Source organism: Callorhinus ursinus, unplaced genomic scaffold (assembly GCF_003265705.2).
Source record: "Callorhinus ursinus isolate GAN/ISIS: 27379988/994484 unplaced genomic scaffold, GSC_fseal_2.0 scaffold13, whole genome shotgun sequence".
Taxonomy (NCBI): domain Eukaryota; kingdom Metazoa; phylum Chordata; class Mammalia; order Carnivora; family Otariidae; genus Callorhinus; species Callorhinus ursinus.
Window position 1 is genome coordinate 29,940,288 of NW_027397075.1, and position 16,896 is coordinate 29,957,183.

The 16,896-nt window shown below is 38.6% G+C and overlaps 1 protein-coding gene across 14 annotated transcripts in view; it reads left to right on the top strand.

The window, feature by feature from the left end:
• PRRC2C (proline rich coiled-coil 2C) overlaps positions 1-16,896 on the top strand; it is a 92,796-nt gene that overhangs the window by 38,656 nt on the left and 37,244 nt on the right. For all 14 annotated transcript variants that reach the window (XR_003209508.2, XR_012380535.1, XM_073900015.1 and 11 more), the window contains exons 12-16: positions 2,903-3,524; positions 9,771-9,940; positions 10,377-10,626; positions 12,621-12,831; positions 14,030-16,279. Coding sequence is in view for 12 of the 14 variants with exons in the window: in XM_073900015.1 (XP_073756116.1) it covers positions 2,903-3,524; positions 9,771-9,940; positions 10,377-10,626; positions 12,621-12,831; positions 14,030-16,279 (3,503 nt within the window). In the remaining 2 variants the exon portion in view is untranslated. The remainder of the gene's footprint in view (positions 1-2,902; positions 3,525-9,770; positions 9,941-10,376; positions 10,627-12,620; positions 12,832-14,029; positions 16,280-16,896) is intronic.

Below are 16,896 nucleotides of genomic sequence, written 5' to 3' on the forward strand. Positions count from 1 at the left end.
TAAGATATGTCCAAACCATAACAATATCCTCCCCCCCGTACACGTGACACACGTGGCCCTGCTTCTTCCCTTGTCTTCCCATCTTATGTAATGGCATTATCATTTACCCATTTGCTCAGGGTAAAACCTAGAAGTCACTCATAACTCTTCCCTCTTTATCATACATCCACCCTAATCTATCAGCAAATTATGTCACCCCTACCTTCGGGATATATTCCTATACCGAGTAATTGCCTACCACCCGTTATACTTCACTTCAACTATCACAGTAGGTTCCTAATAGGTCTTATTTCCCACTCTTGCTCTGCTTACCTGCCACCTCCATCCTAAATTCTCCTATAGTAGATCAGTCTTGTCCTATTCAGGTCCTTCCAGTGGTCTTTAAGGTCTCAGTCTACTCTCCTCATTTTATCTAGTTTTCTCTTTGTTCTTGCCACACAAGCTTTATTGCAGCAAATAAAACATATTTTATTTGCTGTTTCCTCTTAACTAGAGGAATGTTTTCCAGAGATCCTTATAATCAAATTCTTTGCTCAGGTGTTACCACTTTAGAGGGCTTCCCTAATCACCCTACTGTGACGGGCATACACACCACAACCATCACCACCATCTCCACCAGTCGTTTTCCTTTTAACAACTGAATGCTCTTTATGGTATTTTTATATACATACAGGCTAAAACTAAACATGTGGAAGAAAGTGGAGAAAAAAATCTTTAAACTTGGGTCAACAAAGATGATCTTGGATAATTCACAAAAGGTGTGAATTAGAAAAAAAAATCTGTCAGTTGGAGTTTTAAAAACATCTCTGAGGCAATGAAAAAATATGTACATAAAAAATATTACTAATCTGACCAGAACATGTACCAGAATATATATATATTTTTTAGGAAAGTATTTATTTCTTTTTAAAGATTTTATTTATTTATTTATCAGAGAGCGAGCGAGCACAAGCAGGGGGAGCGGCAGGCAGAGGGAGAAGCAAGACTCCCTGCTGAGCAAGGAGCCCCATGCAGGGCTCAATCCCAGGACCCTGGTATCATCACCTGAGCCAAAGGCAGACACTTAACTGACCCACCCAGGCGTCCCTGGAATATATTTTTTAAAAGAAGTACAAACAGGGGTGCCTGGTGGCTCAGTCGGTTAAGCATCTGCCTTTGGCTCAGGTTGTGATCCCCAGAGTCCTGGGATTGAGTCTCGCCTTGGGCTCCCTGCTCTGCCTACCTCTTTGTCTCTCATGAATGAATAAATAAAATCTTAGGAAAAAAAAAGAACAAACAAAAGACCCTTATAACTAATAATAAGACAAGTAGTCCAAAATGATTTGAACATTCACTTCACAAAATGAGATATATAAATGGCCAGTAAGCACAAGAAAAGATGTTCAGTATCTTAAACACCACGGAAATGCAAGTTAAAACCACAGTGAGATTTTGTTACACATCCAAAATTTAAAGGGCTGGTGACACCAAATATGGTGGGGATATAAAGCAGCTAGCACCCTCATAAATTACTGGTGGGGCTGTAAAACCTTGTAACCACTTTGGAAAACAGTTTGGCAGTGTCTTAATAAAGTGAAAAATACACTTAACACAGGACTCGGCAGTTCCACTCCTAAGTATTTATCCAAGAGAAATGAAAACACATGCATTTACACAAAGACTTAGGCATGAATGTCCATAACTGTTTATTCATAATTAAAAAAATTAGAAGCAGTCCATGTGTCCATCCACAAGTGAAACGATGTGCCTGTGATAGAATACTACTGTCCAGCGATAGAATGGAACAAATGATGGATGGCCACCTCCAAACTATTATCCTGAGCAGGAGAAGCCAGATACAAAAGAAAATATAACTTGATGTATCCATATATATGAAACTAGGAAAGGTAAAACTACTCTCTGTTGCCAGAGGCAGACCAGTGGTTGTTTGGGGTTAGGGGTGCTGGCAGATAAAGTGGTTTGCCTAAGACAGCACTGTTAGTAAATGGTAGAGTCTGGATCATATATATATATTTTTTATATTTAGTCCAGTGTTTTCATCATACCATTATTTTCTCATTTGTAAGGATTCCGACTGGTTATATGGCTTTTGAGATTTCTTCACCCTACTAGCTATTAAAATCAGTATTTTTAAATGTTCTTTTTAGTTCCTTAACATCTCAGCCCTTTAGGTGCTCTCGTTATTCTGCTTGTTTTGCGTAGTTGCTGGCAGTGATTGTAGTTGTTTTAGAACATATCAATTAAAAAGTAGGTCATTAAAACTCAGTCTCTCAAGTGATATCCCACATTCCACTGTGGGTGGGTTCTAAGCATGCATTTTGGATCTTCCAGTTCCCAGCTCGAGAACTCTGTCTACACAGGCTGATTTCTAGGAATTTCTCCTCCTCGGAAGTGTCGGCAATAGTAGTGTCTCCAACTTCTTCACTTAGCAGCTCTGGCTGGCTGTTTTTTCCCTGTAACTGCACCTTTGTCTTCTCAGGGCTCACATGACACTGTTCTGCATCTTTATGGACTTCTCTCCCTCTTTAGGCATTCCATCTCTGACAGTTGCAGCTCCAAAAAGCACTCACATTCTAAATTTCCTTCATGTCTAAATTTAGATTTTGAAATTCATGTTGTGACAGCTTCTAATTTCATTCAACAAATTCTGTATGTGTGATAATGTCTGCCACAATAAATAGGTACATGGCCTAGATTAATTGTTCTGGTCTTGGGGAATTATCTAAATTTAATATTTTCCCCATGTTGGTACTTGTTTGTATTTTAACATGTATGTTTTATCAGAAACATTTGTGACATTTTGTGGCGTTTTTTCTTCCCTCTTCATGTCTATGATTTGGCTAAGATCAAGTGTGGAAATAGATTTGTCATATTCATCTGGTAATTTATCATAATGTTTCAGCATCCTCCTCCAGACCGGCAGGCAGTACCTGGAAGACCAGGCCCTTTCCCCCCGAAGCAGCAAGTACCAGATGAAGATGAAATATGGAAGCAAAGAAGAAGACAGCAGTCAGAACTTTCTGCAGCAGTGGAACGCGCTCGGAAACGGCGTGAAGAGGAAGAGCGAAGAATGGAAGAACAAAGGAAGGCAGCATGTGCAGAGAAACTGAAACGATTGGATGAAAAGCTTGGCATTGTGGACAAACAACCCTCTCCAGAGGAGATTAGAGAAAGGGAGCGAGAAAAAGAACGGGAGCGTGAGAAAGAACTTGAAAGAGAACAAGAACGGGAGCGAGAGAAGGAGAGGGAAAAAGAAAGGGAGAGGCAACAGGAGAAGGAGAAAGAACTGGAGAGAGAGCAGGAAAAACAGAGAGAACTGGAAAAGGAAAGAAAGCAAGAAAAAGAAAAAGAACTAGAACGACAGCAGGAAAAGGAAAAAGAACTGCAAAAGATCAAGGAACAGGAAAAGGAATGTGAGTTGGAGAAGAAAGAAAGGGAAAAAGTGGAGGAAAAAATTGAACACAAAGAACCAACTTTAGAGCCTATGGTAGAGAAACCAGAAAGTGAAACCAGCTGTAATAAAGGTATGAGAGTCTTGTTTGTTCTTATAAAGAGGGTTCATAGTACTTCTGGTGTGGATGTTTGTGTATTTTTAATATATGTATGTATATAATCCAGATAAAAATGATTGAGGTGGTTTTTTTTTTTTAAGATTGATTTTATTTATTTAGAGAGCGAGCATGGGTACGCACATTTGTTAGCAGGGGGAGGGGCAGAGGGAGAGAGAATCTCAAGCAGAGCCCAACTCGGTGCTGGATCCCAGGACCTTGAGGTTGTGACCTGAGACAAACTCAGGAGTCAGACGCTTAACCAGCTGAGCTACCCAGGCATCCCAATTGAGTTTTTTTTTTAAATAGAAGCTGAATTTTATTGGATACTTTAATACTCTTTTTTCCGTAATTTTTTTATTATGGTGAAATATATGTAACATAAAATTTAGCATCTTAACTATTTTTAGGTATACAGTTTAATGGTATTAAATACATTCATAATTTGTACAGTTACCACCACCATCCATCTCCAGAACTCTTTCCGTCTTATAAAACTGAAACTCTACCTATTAAACAATAGTTCTGTGTTCTCCCCTCTCCTCAGCCCCTGGCAACCACTGTTCTAATTTCTGTCTCTGATTTTGACTGTTCACAGTGCCTCATACAGTATTTGTCTTTTTGTGACTGGCTTGTTTCACTTAGTATATTATCTTCCAAGATTCTTCCATATTGTAGCATATTGCAGAATTTTCTTCCTTTTTAAGGCTAATAATCTATATCTAAAACCACATTTTGCTTGTCTGTTTATCTGTTCATGGGCACTTGGATTGATTCCATATTTTACCTATTTTGAATAATGCTGCTGTGAATGTGAGTGTACAAATATTCATTTCTTTTGATTACATACTCAGAAATGGAATTGCTCCATCATATGGTAATTCTGTTTTTGATTTTTTTGAGGAACCACCATACTGTTTTTCACAGCAGCTGTACCATTTTGCATTCCCATGAACAATGCACAAGGGTTCTAATTTCTCCACATCCTCACCAACATCTGTTATTTTCTGAGGGTTTTTTTGATAGTAGACTTCCTAATAAGTGTGAGGTGGTATTTCACTGTACTTTTGATGTGCGCTTTGCCAATGATTAATGATGTGTTGAGTATTATCTTTTCATGTGTTTATTGGCCATTTGTGAATCTTTGGAGAAATGCCCAAGTCCTTTGTCCGTTTTTTAAACAGATTGTTGTTAAGTTTTAGGAGTTGGCTGTACATTCTAGATGTTAATCCCCTACCAGATAATATGATCTGCCTCTCTTTAGATAGGTTGCCTTTTCACTCTGGATAATCTTTTCATGCACAAAACTTTAAATTTTCATGAAATCCATCTATTTTTTTATTGCTTCTGCCTTTGGTGTCATGGCCAAATCTAATATAATGAAGCTTTTGTTCTGTTTTCTTTTAAGAGTTTTATAGGTTTATGCCTTACATTTACATCTTTGACGTATTTTGAGTTAAGTTTTGTACATTGTGTTAGGTAAGGGTCCAGCTTCATTCTTTTGCACATGGATATTCAGTTTTCCCAAAACCATTGTTGGAAAGACTGTTCTTTCCCCCATTGAATGATCTTAGCAGCCTCTTCTGAAATCATTCAGCCATGTATGTGATGGTTTATTTTGGGGTCTTGATTCTATTCCATTGCCCTGTCTGACTTTATGTTAGTGTCACTGTTTGTATTACTGCAGCTTTGTTGTATGCTTTTAAATCCGGATATGTGAGTCCTCCATCTTTGTTACTTTTTTTCATGATGGTTTTGGCTGTTTGGGTCCCCCTGAGAGTACATGTAAATTTTAGGATGAGTATTTCTATTTCTGTAAAGAACACCATTGAAATTTTGCTAGGGATTGCATAACTGTAGCTTGCTTTTGGTAGTATTAATGTTATCAATATTAAGTCTTGCAGTCTGTGAGCATGGGATGTGTTTCCATTTATTTATGTCTTTAATTTATTTCAGTGATATTTTGTAGTTTTCATTGTAGAAGGCTTTCACCTCCTTGGTTAATTCTTAAGCATTTTAGGGGTACCTGGCTGGTTCAGTCAGGGGTGTGCGCAGCTCTTGATTTCATGAGTTCAGGTCACATGTTGGGTGTAGAGAATACTTAAATAAAAACCTAAAAAAAAATTCTTAAGTATTTTGGTTTTTTTGATGCTATTGTAAATGGAATTGTTTTTGTAATTTCCTTTTCAGATCATTCATTATTAGTATACTAGAGATGCAGGTAATGTGAGCAGATGATATGATCTTATGTGTAGAAAACCCTAAATCTCAAGGGACCCAGAATAGCTAAAACCATCTTGAAATAAAATAACAAAGCTGGAGGACTCACACGTCTGTATTTAAAAACTTACTACAAAGTTTATGTTTGTAGGAATTTGTTCATTTCATCTTGTCTTATTTGTTGGTATATAGTTATCCATAATACTCTCATAATCCTTTTTATTTCTGTAGAATTGGTAGTAATGTCCCAGTTTCTATTCTGATTTTAGTAGTTTGAGTCTTCTCTCTTTTTTTCTTAGTTGACCTGCCTAGTTAAAGGTTTGTCTATTTTGTTGATCTTTTCAGAGAATCCCCCTTTTATTTATTTATTTATTTTTAAGGTTTTATTTATTTATTTGACAGAGACACAGCGAGAGAGGGAACACAAGCAAGGGCAGAGGGAGAGGGAGAAGCAGGCTTCCCACCAAGCAGGGATCCCAATGCAGGGCTCGATCCCAGGACCCTGGGATCATGACCTGAGCCAAAGGCAGACTCCAACAACTGAGCCACCCAAGCACCTTCAAAGAATCCCCTTTTGGCTGCATTAATTTTTTTCTGTTTTGCTATTCTCTATTTTGTGGATCTCTGTGTTGATCTTTATTGCCTTTCTTCTGGTAACCTTGGGTTTACTTTGTTCTTATTCTTTTCCCTTACGTTGTAACACTAAAAAGAAAAAAATTTATAGTTATAAATTTGCCCCCTTTGCACCACTTTTGCTGCATCCTATAAATTTTGGTATGTTGTGTTTTTGTTTTCATTGTTCTCAACTATTTTCTAATTTCCCTTGCCATTTATTCTTTGATACCTTAGTTGATTAAGACTGTTGTTTAATTTCCACGGATTTATGAATTTTCCTGTTTTGCTTCTCTTTTTGATTTTTAACTTCATCCCCCTGTGGTCAGAGAAAATACTTGATAGGAGATTTACCGTTTTAAATCTATTGACCTTTGATATTGTGGCCTAACATACAGTCTGTCTTGGAAAATGTCCTTTGTGCATATGAGAAGAATGTGATGGCTGTTGTTGGATAGAGTGTTTTGTAGGTCTTTTAGATCTAGTTGGTTTTGTATTTAGTCCTTTGTTTCCTCACTTACCTTCTGTCTGGCTATTCTATCCAATATTCAGAGTAAGGTATTGAAGTGTCCAACTGTAAATGTACAATATTCTGTCCCTTCAACTCTCTCAGTATTTTGCTTTATATATTTTCATGGTCTGTTATTAGACACATATATGAAATATGTGTAAGTATTTATAATGGCTATATCTTGCTGCATTGAACCTTTTATTAGTATATAATGTCCTTTGTCTTGTAAAACTTTCAATTCATAGCCAGTCTTGTCTGGTATTAGCATAGCCACCTTGCTCTCTCGGTTACTATTGCTATGGAATATCTATGTTCATTTTTTCATTTTCAGTCTGTTTGTGTCTCTGGATCTTAAGTTTCTTAGAGATAACATATAGTTGGATCTTGTGTTTCCAGTTAAATCCATTTAAAATAAGTATTGATTGGAAGGGACTTATTTCTCACAATTTGGTATTTGGCTTTTATATGCTTTATATCCATTTTTGCCCCTCATTTCCTGCATTACTGTCTTTTGTGTTTAGTTGATTTTTTTGTATTGGAACATCTAAATTCTTTTCTCATTTCCTTTTGCTATATTTTGTAGCTACCTTCTTTGTTTTTACCATGGGGATTACATAAACATACAAAAGTTATAACACTGAATTTATACCAGTTTAATAATATACAAAGATTCATTCCTTTTCCTTTATCAGTTCCATTTGTATTCCTTTTGGTTGTTGTCACAGAATTACATCTTTAACTTTGTATCCCCAGAAACAAACTAATAATTATTTTAAATGCATTAGTTTCTTTTTTAAATTTTTTATTATTTTAGATTTTATCTATTAGAGAGAGAGCACGAGAGGGGGAGGGTCAGAGGGAGAAGCAGACTCCCTGCTGAGCAGGGAGTCGGACATCAGATTTGATCCTGGGACTCCAGGATCATGACCACCCAGGTGCCCCAGTGCATTAGTTTCTTAAATCATGTGGAAAACAGTGTGGAGTTACAAGCCAAAATATAATGTGAGCTTTTAGACTAATTGCTTTATGTAAAAAAAAAAGTATTCATTTCATAAATCACATGGACAGAGTTACACATACTACTGCCTTTTATAATTGCCCATGTATTTACCTTTATTGAGATCGTTATTTTGTCATGCAGTTTTGATTTACTGTGTGCTAACCTTTCATTTTACCCTACAGGAATCCCTTGAGCATTTGGCGGGTCTAGTGGTAAAGAACTCTTTCATAGCTTTTATCTGGGAATATTTCAATTTCTTCCTCATTTTTGAAGAACAGTTTTGCCAGATATAGGAGTCTTGGTTGATAGTTTTTTTTTTTCTTTTAATACTTCAAGATGCCTTCTAGCCTCCCGTGTTTCTGATGAGAAATCTGTTAGTTTTATTGAGAATCCCCTGTATATTCTTTCTTAATTTTAGAATTAAACCAAAGATGGTTTATTTATATCAGAAGTCACATATGTATGTGACTGACTTCTTGAAACTCCTTAGTGATATCCTGCTGCTTTCAAGATTCACTCTTTGTCTTTTTAAAGTTTGATTATAATGTATCTCAGTTTGGGACTCTTGGAATTGGGAGAGCTTCTAAGGAGTTATATTCATGCTTTCATCAAATTTGAGACTTTTTGGCCATTATTTCTTTCTTCAAATATTCTCTCTGCCCCTTTGTCTCTTTCCTGCTTCTAGACTCCTCCCAGTGTGTATGTTTGGTCTGTTGATCTTGTCCTATAGGTGCCTTAAGCTCTGTTTATTTTTTGTTCTGTTCCTCAGACATAATAATTTCCATTGTTCTATCTTCAAGTTTGCGAATTCTTTCTTCTCCTTGCTCCAGTGTGGGTTTAAATGTGAGGGGGGTGGGGTGTGTGCCTGGGTGGCTCAGTTGGTTAGGTGTCCAACTCTTGGTTTCAGTTCAGGTCATGATCTCATGGCTTTGTGCTCAGCGGGGAATCTACGTGAGGATTCTCTCCCTCTGCCCCTCCTGCCAGTCATGTGCGTGTGTGCATGCTGTCTATCATAAATAAATAAATATCTAAAAAAAATGTGAGGTGGGGGGGGTGCATAGCTGGTACTGTGCTAAGAGCTCTAATTGACTGATACTAACCACAGTTCATCATCCACGGGAGGCCTGCTTCTCCCTCTCCCACTCCCTCTGCTTGTGTTCCCTCTCTAGCTGTGTCTCTGTCAAATAAAATCTTTAAAATAAAAAGAATTTATAACAAGCTTGGCTTGGTAATTGTGACAAATGATATTCTCTAGAACGACTATGGCTGTGGTTTTCTTTAGGATGAAAAATTGTTATTTAGTTAGTAAATAAGTGTATAGTTCTTTTTGGTATCATTCTTGATACTCTTTACATAGAATAATTTATATGTTTGACGATAGCTGATGATCACTGTTGTCAGACTTTGATTCATTAGTTTTCTCTATATATAGTAGTCTGTTGATCAAAAAGCAAACTCTTAACGTTGTATGTTATGTTTAGGCCATTTGTGTTTTCACATAAGTCCTAGTGAAACACAGGTAAATACTAACAGGATTAATAGTTATTGAAATGATAGCAAATAGGTAGTATTTGAAGTGTTTTATTATCACAAAGTATCAAATACAAATTTTTGCTTGGTAAAGTATTTGGACCTGTGATCTCTAGCTTAAGAACCTGGCTTTGAGAAAATCGAAGGTTTTGTTGCTTTAATGTTAACCTCATTGATGGCTACCTACCAGTATTAGAGTACAGAACAGTTTTTTGGGAGTGTTATGGATACTTTCTTCCTCATTAACCTTTTTTATATATTAATCTAATAATTTCCTGCCAGTGCACACATCATGTATTTGATAAGTGTCATCAATGAATATCACTATTTTTCACCCTTTCTTTGACAGAGGATGATGCAGTTTTCACCAGACAAGACAGCAGTCGCAGTGAAAAAGAGACCATGCAAGTGGCACATGAAACAGAGCCAGAATCGGGGGCTCAGCCTCGGCCTGCTGTATTATCTGGTTATTTTAAACAGTTTCAGAAGTCTTTACCACCTCGATTTCAGAGACAGCAGGTAACAGTAAAACATTTTATCATGTATGTGTGATCAACGAGGTTTCTTGTTCAGTAGTCTGAGAAGTAGTTTGACATGAAACCTAAAATACACAAAGCACAAAAATTTTCCCTGAAATTCTTTCCCTTTTTAATAAAAGATTGTTGATAATGGGTTTTACCATAAACTTTCTGTCATTTTTTTCCCCTCTGCCTCGTTTGTAGACACCGTCTTCCTTTCTAGGGTATTATTTCTGCAGTATAATTAGTGAGTAATTTCTTAAGGCGAAATGTCATGACTTATTTTTTGTTCTTTTGACTTACCATCTCTCACTGTTCAGTATCTTTTGAATTCTTTTCCCTGAAGGATTCAGAAAAGCCTGTTATTTTCTGATATGAGTGATACTGATTTATCACGTGGAACAAAAAGCTCAGGGTGTGGGGTCCTGCTTTTCCAGGAGCAGATGAAGCAGCAGCAGTGGCAGCAGCAGCAGCAGCAAGGCGTGCTTCCACAGACGGTGCCGTCGCAGCCGTCCGGCGGTGCCGTCCCTCCTCCGCCACACAGACCTCTCTACCAGCCCATGCAGCCTCACCCTCAGCACTTGGCTTCTATGGGTTTTGATCCAAGGTGGCTCATGATGCAGTCGTACATGGATCCCCGAATGATGTCAGGTAGACCTGCTATGGATATTCCACCCATTCATCCGGGTGAGTGGGAGCTGATGTTGTCTCATGGCTCACTGCAGTTGTGCAACCACCTGCCTCCCATTTTCACTCTTAAGTCCTTTAAGATGTATCATCTAGTAAGAACTCAAGTAGGGTGCCTAGATAATTTGTTTTAAGATTTTATTTATTTATTTGACAGAGAGAGTGCGTGTGCACAAGTGGGGAGCAGGGGTAGAGGGAGAGGGAGAAAGACAAGCAGACTCCCCACTCAGCGGGCACCCCAATGCAGGGCTCCATCCTAGGACCCTGAGATCATGACCTGAGCTGAAGTTGGATGCTTAACTGACTGAGCCCCCCAGGTGCCCTTAGATTTTTTATTTTTAAAGATTTTATTTATTTATTTTAGACAGCAAGTGAGCACACATGAATGGGAGGGGCAGAGGGACAGGGAGAGAGCATCTCAAGCAGATTTCTCAGTGAGCACAGAGTCTGACATGGGGCTCAGTCTCACGACCCTGAGATTAAGTGCTCGCTTCGGCAGCACATATACGACCCTGAGATTAAGACCAGGAGTCAGACACTTAACCAACTGCACCACCCAGGCACCCCAGGGTGCGTAGATGATTTTTATTTAAAAGATTTATCTATTTGAGAGAGAGAGCGTGCACACGCAGGCTTGGGGAGGGACAGAGGGTGAGGGAGAGAGAATCTCAAGCAGACTCCCCACTGAGCAGGGGACCTGATGCGGGGCTCAGTCTCACAATCCTGAAATCATGACCTGAGCCTAAATTAAGGGTCAGACGCTTAACTGACTGAGCCACCTAGGTGCCCCCAGAGTGCGTAGATTTTTAATCCAAAAAATTCTGTAACTTCCAGCACAGAGTAGTTAAATGCCATACACTGTATCATACATGTAACAATACCAAAACACTAGTTTTTTTCTGTTTTGTGTAAATATTTAAAAATTTTTTGAGTCTGAAAATACTTTGTTATCTGCTAAATTGTTTTCATTCTTTTAAGTGTTTAAGCATTTAAATTTTGTCCATATATTCTATATTCCAGCTTTTCAATTTTCTCTGCCAAATACTTGACGTTTTCACATAAGTTAGCTGAAAACAATCGCATTATCAGTGTTGTATGGAATCAGAATAAATCCAGATAATTCACTAACAAAATGGTATAGAGGAAAATTTAGGGGTGTTAAAAATATCAAGAATCATGTCTTAATATTTATACTGCAGTTTTAAAATTTAAGAGGCATAATTAATAGCATGGATCAACTAATTAAAATCTGTAGGAAATATTTTCTCTGGAAATCTATCACTGTTGGTATAATCCTCATTATGTTTTTAACATGCATAATTGCATCATACATGTTATTGATTTTTATAGGCATTGCATTTTTTTTCCTTTGAAAATAGGCTGCTGAGGGTGCCTGGGTGGCTCAGTCGTTAAGCGTCTGCCTTCGGCTCAGGTCATAATCCCAGGGTCATTTGATTGAGCCCCACATCGGGCTCCCTGCCTCTCCCTCTCTCACTCCCCCAGCTTGTATTCCTTCTCTCGCTGTGTCTCTATCAAATAAATGAATAAAATCTTTAAAAAAAATTTTTTTTTAATAAAAATAGGCTGCTGTTCGTGTGCTTTGCTTCCTTAATTCTTAAATCTATTTTTTTTTAAGATTTTATTTATTTATTTTAGAGAGAGAGCATGAGCAGGGAGAGGGGAAGAGGGAGAAGCAGGCTCCCTGCTGAGCAGGGAGTTTGATGTGGGGCTTGATCTGGGATCATGACTAGAGCCAAAGGCAGACGCTTAACTGAGCCACCCAGGCGCCCCCTCTTAAATCTACTTAATAGCAACAGTAAAAATTGTATTCACAGAAAAACTTGTGTAATTTTCATTGATCATTTCTTGAGTTCCTCACTTGGCAAAAAGTATTTCTTTAGCTCAAGTGTAGAATTCCAAATAGTAATTAATAACCCAGATTCTTTATGTGTATAATGATTGTTTTTCCCATCTTTTTCTCACCTTTTGTATAGGAATGATTCCTCCTAAGCCATTAATGAGAAGAGAACAGATGGAAGGATCACCAAACAGTTCTGAGTCATTTGAGCATATAGCACGATCTACAAGAGATCATGCAGTTTCCCTCCCTGAACCTCGTGTAATGTGGGGGTCAGATCCCTATCCCCATACAGAGCCTCAGCGGGCCACTACTCCCAAGGCAACAGAAGAACCTGAGGATGCAAGGTAATTATAAAAATTATGAATACAAATTGAATATGGTGGTAAAATGAAAACTACAGTGTCCCTGAAGATCATTCTGATTTAGGACTGAGTGACAAGTCTTATTTCCTCCCATTTAGTTTATGTCATTTCATTTTTGGACATGCTTTCTTTTTCTCTCATTCCTGTATTGATGGGGGCATTTTGTCACCTAGTTCTGTGCACTGAATTAAATACTGAAATTCAGTGTTGTATGTAAAATTGGCAGGTTTCTACTATTTGACATGTAGTCTAGCTTAAAGCAATGATACAATTTTTCCACTAATGAGAAATGGTAGACATTTGATTATCAGTACCTCATGGAAGTCTTCTAATGCCAAGGTAAAGGCAAATACTAATTTAGAGAGATAATTCGAAGTAGCAGACAGTTGGTGATCTGTAGTAATTTATAACCATAAACTTAGAACTTCTGCCCTTTTAAGGAGTGTATTTTGTAATCCTGATTCATCAGGGAAGATAGATCTACTCTAGTGTACTCTTTGATTATGGGTGGGAATTACTAGTCTTGATGGATTAAAAATTCACATCACCATGGCCTAAACTTCCTTTTATCTTAAGGAATGAATTTCATTTGTTTGTAATTGTAGGGAAAAAATAACGTGGCATCTACCGTCAATGAAATTTTGAGTGTTATAAGCATGGTGTTTTACAGTACATTTCTAGAAATTTTTCATCTTGTATAACTGAAACTTTATACCCACTGAGTAGCAAATAATTTTCCCATTCCTACTAGTCCCTGGCAATCACCATTCTACTTTATGCTTGGATGAGTTCGATTACATTATATATATATATATATATATAAGTGGAATCCTACAGTATTTGTCCTGTGATTATTCATTTCACATAGTATAATATTCTCATCCATCTGGTAGCATATAACAGTATTTTTTCTTTTTAATGTCTAAAAGGACATTGTATTTATGTATATACCATATTTAATCCATCTGTCAGTGGACACTGAGGGTTGTTTCCACCTCTCAGCTATTATGAATATTGCTGCACTAAACTTTTTAAGGAGATATAAAGATTAGAATCCTTTTTAAATGGTTTTTATGATTAGGATCTATTTGTGGTTTGTAATTAAAGGGATTATTTTGCTTTACACTTGTGAGAAAGAGTTTGTCTTGGTAGTTATGCTTCTGAATTCTCATTTTTTTAGGCCTGAAGCCCCAGTGGATCAGGAACAGATTACTGCTGCTTATCCTGTAGAACACGGTCAATTAGAGGTTCATCCAAAAGCAGACTTTGTCAGAGAATCAAGTGAGACAGAAGTACAAAAGTTTTTAAGCAGATCTGTGGAAGACATTAGATCTCACCATACTGACACAAACAGTCAGTCTGCTTGTTTTGATGTACCTGATCAAAAAACTGTATCCACTCCTCAAGAAGAGCGGATGTCAGCTGGAGAAAGTCAGCCTGCCCGGAAAAGAAGTGTTTCCCATGGATCTAACCATACTCAAAAATCAGAGGAGCAAAGAAATGACCCATCTGCAGGCATTCCTAAAGTAACCAGCAGATGCACTGATTCAAAGGACCCAGTAGAAAGGACAGAGGAAAAGCCAAAGAAGGATGGCTTTATACGATCTTCTGAGGGACCCAAACCTGAAAAACTGTATAAATCTAAATCAGAAACTCGTTGGGGCCCAAGGCCAAGCTCCAACAGAAGAGAAGAAGGTAATGATAGGCCTGTGAGAAGATCAGGTCCCATTAAAAAACCTATACTTAGGGATATGAAAGAGGAGCGTGAGCAGCGGAAGGAGAAGGAAGGGGAAAAGGGAGAAAAGGTCACTGAAAAAGTTGTAAAACCTGAAAAGACAGAAAAGAAAGATCCTCTTGCTCCAGTCCCACCACCTGCAGCACCGGTTCAGCCGCAATCAGTTCCACCACCACCTCAACCAGAACTGGAGAAATTACCTTCAACAGAAACTTCAACTGTGGTTCAAAAGCCACCTCAAGATGCTGAGAAGCCCTTGGAACCTTTAAGTAGTGTTGAGGTAGAGCCTGTGGCTAAAACTGTAAACCAGCAAACTGTCACAGCACCAGCAGTGAAAGAAGAAAAACAACCTGAGAAACTGGGTAGCAAAGATCTTGTTTTAGAGAGGCCTCGACCAGATTCAAGACCAGCAGTTAAAAAAGAATCCACTTTACCCCCTCGGACCTATTGGAAAGAAGCTAGAGATAGAGATTGGTTTCCAGATCAAGGATACAGAGGTCGAGGCCGGGGTGAATACTATTCCAGAGGCCGAAGCTATAGAGGTTCTTACGGAGGGCGTGGCCGGGGTGGGAGGGGGCACACTCGAGACTATCCTCAGTATAGAGACAATAAGCCACGGACAGAGCATGTGCCCTCAGGACCTCTTCGACAGCGAGAAGAAAGTGAAACACGAAGTGAGAGCTCTGATTTTGAAGTTGTTCCCAAAAGAAGACGACAGCGAGGTTCAGAGACTGACACAGACAGTGAAATTCATGAAAGTGCAAGTGATAAGGATAGTTTAAGCAAAGGTAAACTTCCCAAAAGAGAGGAAAGGTCTGAAAACAAAAAACCTATAAAGCCTCAGTCTTCTTTCAAGCCTGAAAATCACATCCGAATAGATAATAGACCTCTAGAAAAACCTTATGCGAGGGATGATGATAAATCTAAACCAGGCTTCCTTCCTAAGGGAGAGCCTACACGGCGAGGCAGAGGGGGAACATTCAGACGTGGTGGAAGGGATCCTGGAGGCCGGCCATCGCGCCCTTCCACCTTACGAAGACCTGCCTACAGGGACAATCAGTGGAACCCAAGGCAGGCAGAAGCTCCTAAGCCAGACGATGGAGAGCCACCAAGAAGACATGAGCAATTTATTCCTATACCAGTAGATAAGCGACCTCCAAAATTTGAGCGAAAATTTGACCCAGCTAGAGAGAGGCCCCGACGACAACGTCCTACCCGACCACCAAGGCAAGATAAGCCGCCTCGATTTAGACGTCTCAGAGAGAGGGAGGCCGCTTCCAAAACCAACGAGGTGGCAGTGCCCACAAATGGCACCGTTAATAATGTGGTTCAAGAACCGGTTAACCCTGCTGGGGATATTTCTGGGAATAAGACGCCAGACTTATCTAATCAGAACTCTTCAGATCAGGCAAATGAAGAATGGGAAACAGCTTCTGAAAGCAGTGATTTCAACGAGAGACGTGAGAGAGATGAAAAAAAAAATGCTGATTTGAATGCACAAGCAGTTACAAAGGCCGGAGAGAATGTTTTACCTCCAAAAAGGGAAATAGCAAAGAGAAGTTTTTCTAGCCAGAGGCCTGGCGTAGATCGCCAGAATCGGCGTGGCAACAGTGGTCCACCCAAATCCGGAAGGAATTTCTCAGGTCCTAGAAATGAAAGGAGAAGTGGTCCACCATCAAAAAGTGGGAAGCGAGGGTGAGTACTTTATTTTCGATATAATTGCATTCGTACCTGAAAGTTGAACTGAGCAAAGGAGCCAGTCTAGATAGAGGACCCAGACATTGTTTTCCCCTAAATTTTTTTGTCTGTTCTCAAAGTTAAGGGTGCTTGAACAAGAGAAGTTAATGGGTCTCAGGAGTCTTTGCCTCCTAAGTTACATTTTTCTAGAAATGTATATCTGTACATCTAGGGAGGGACCTGTACAGTGTCTTCCTTTTGGTAAGTCTTTTTTTTTTTTTGAAAGTCATCTTATTAATGATGAGCAGCCCTCCTTTCTTTTGGTTTCTCTTTGCAAAACTCTGGTGCTCATAGGTGTGCTCTGAGATTTAATACGTTTTAACCATATGCTTTATCACTCTGTACTGGTTGCTAGGAAGTGAATGTTGAACCTTAAGAATAAATTATATCTTCCTCGTGAGTTGCACACTACAGGGAATGATCCAGCTAGGTAGTGGCCCAGAACTGCCACCCAGGCCACCAGTAACATAAATACTGTTGGATTTATTTTAAAACAATTTTTCGAAACTGTGCTAAGCTTGGTCTGTTCTTTTAAATATTAAAATGTTGTTTATGGTAAATTATTAATTTCTTTA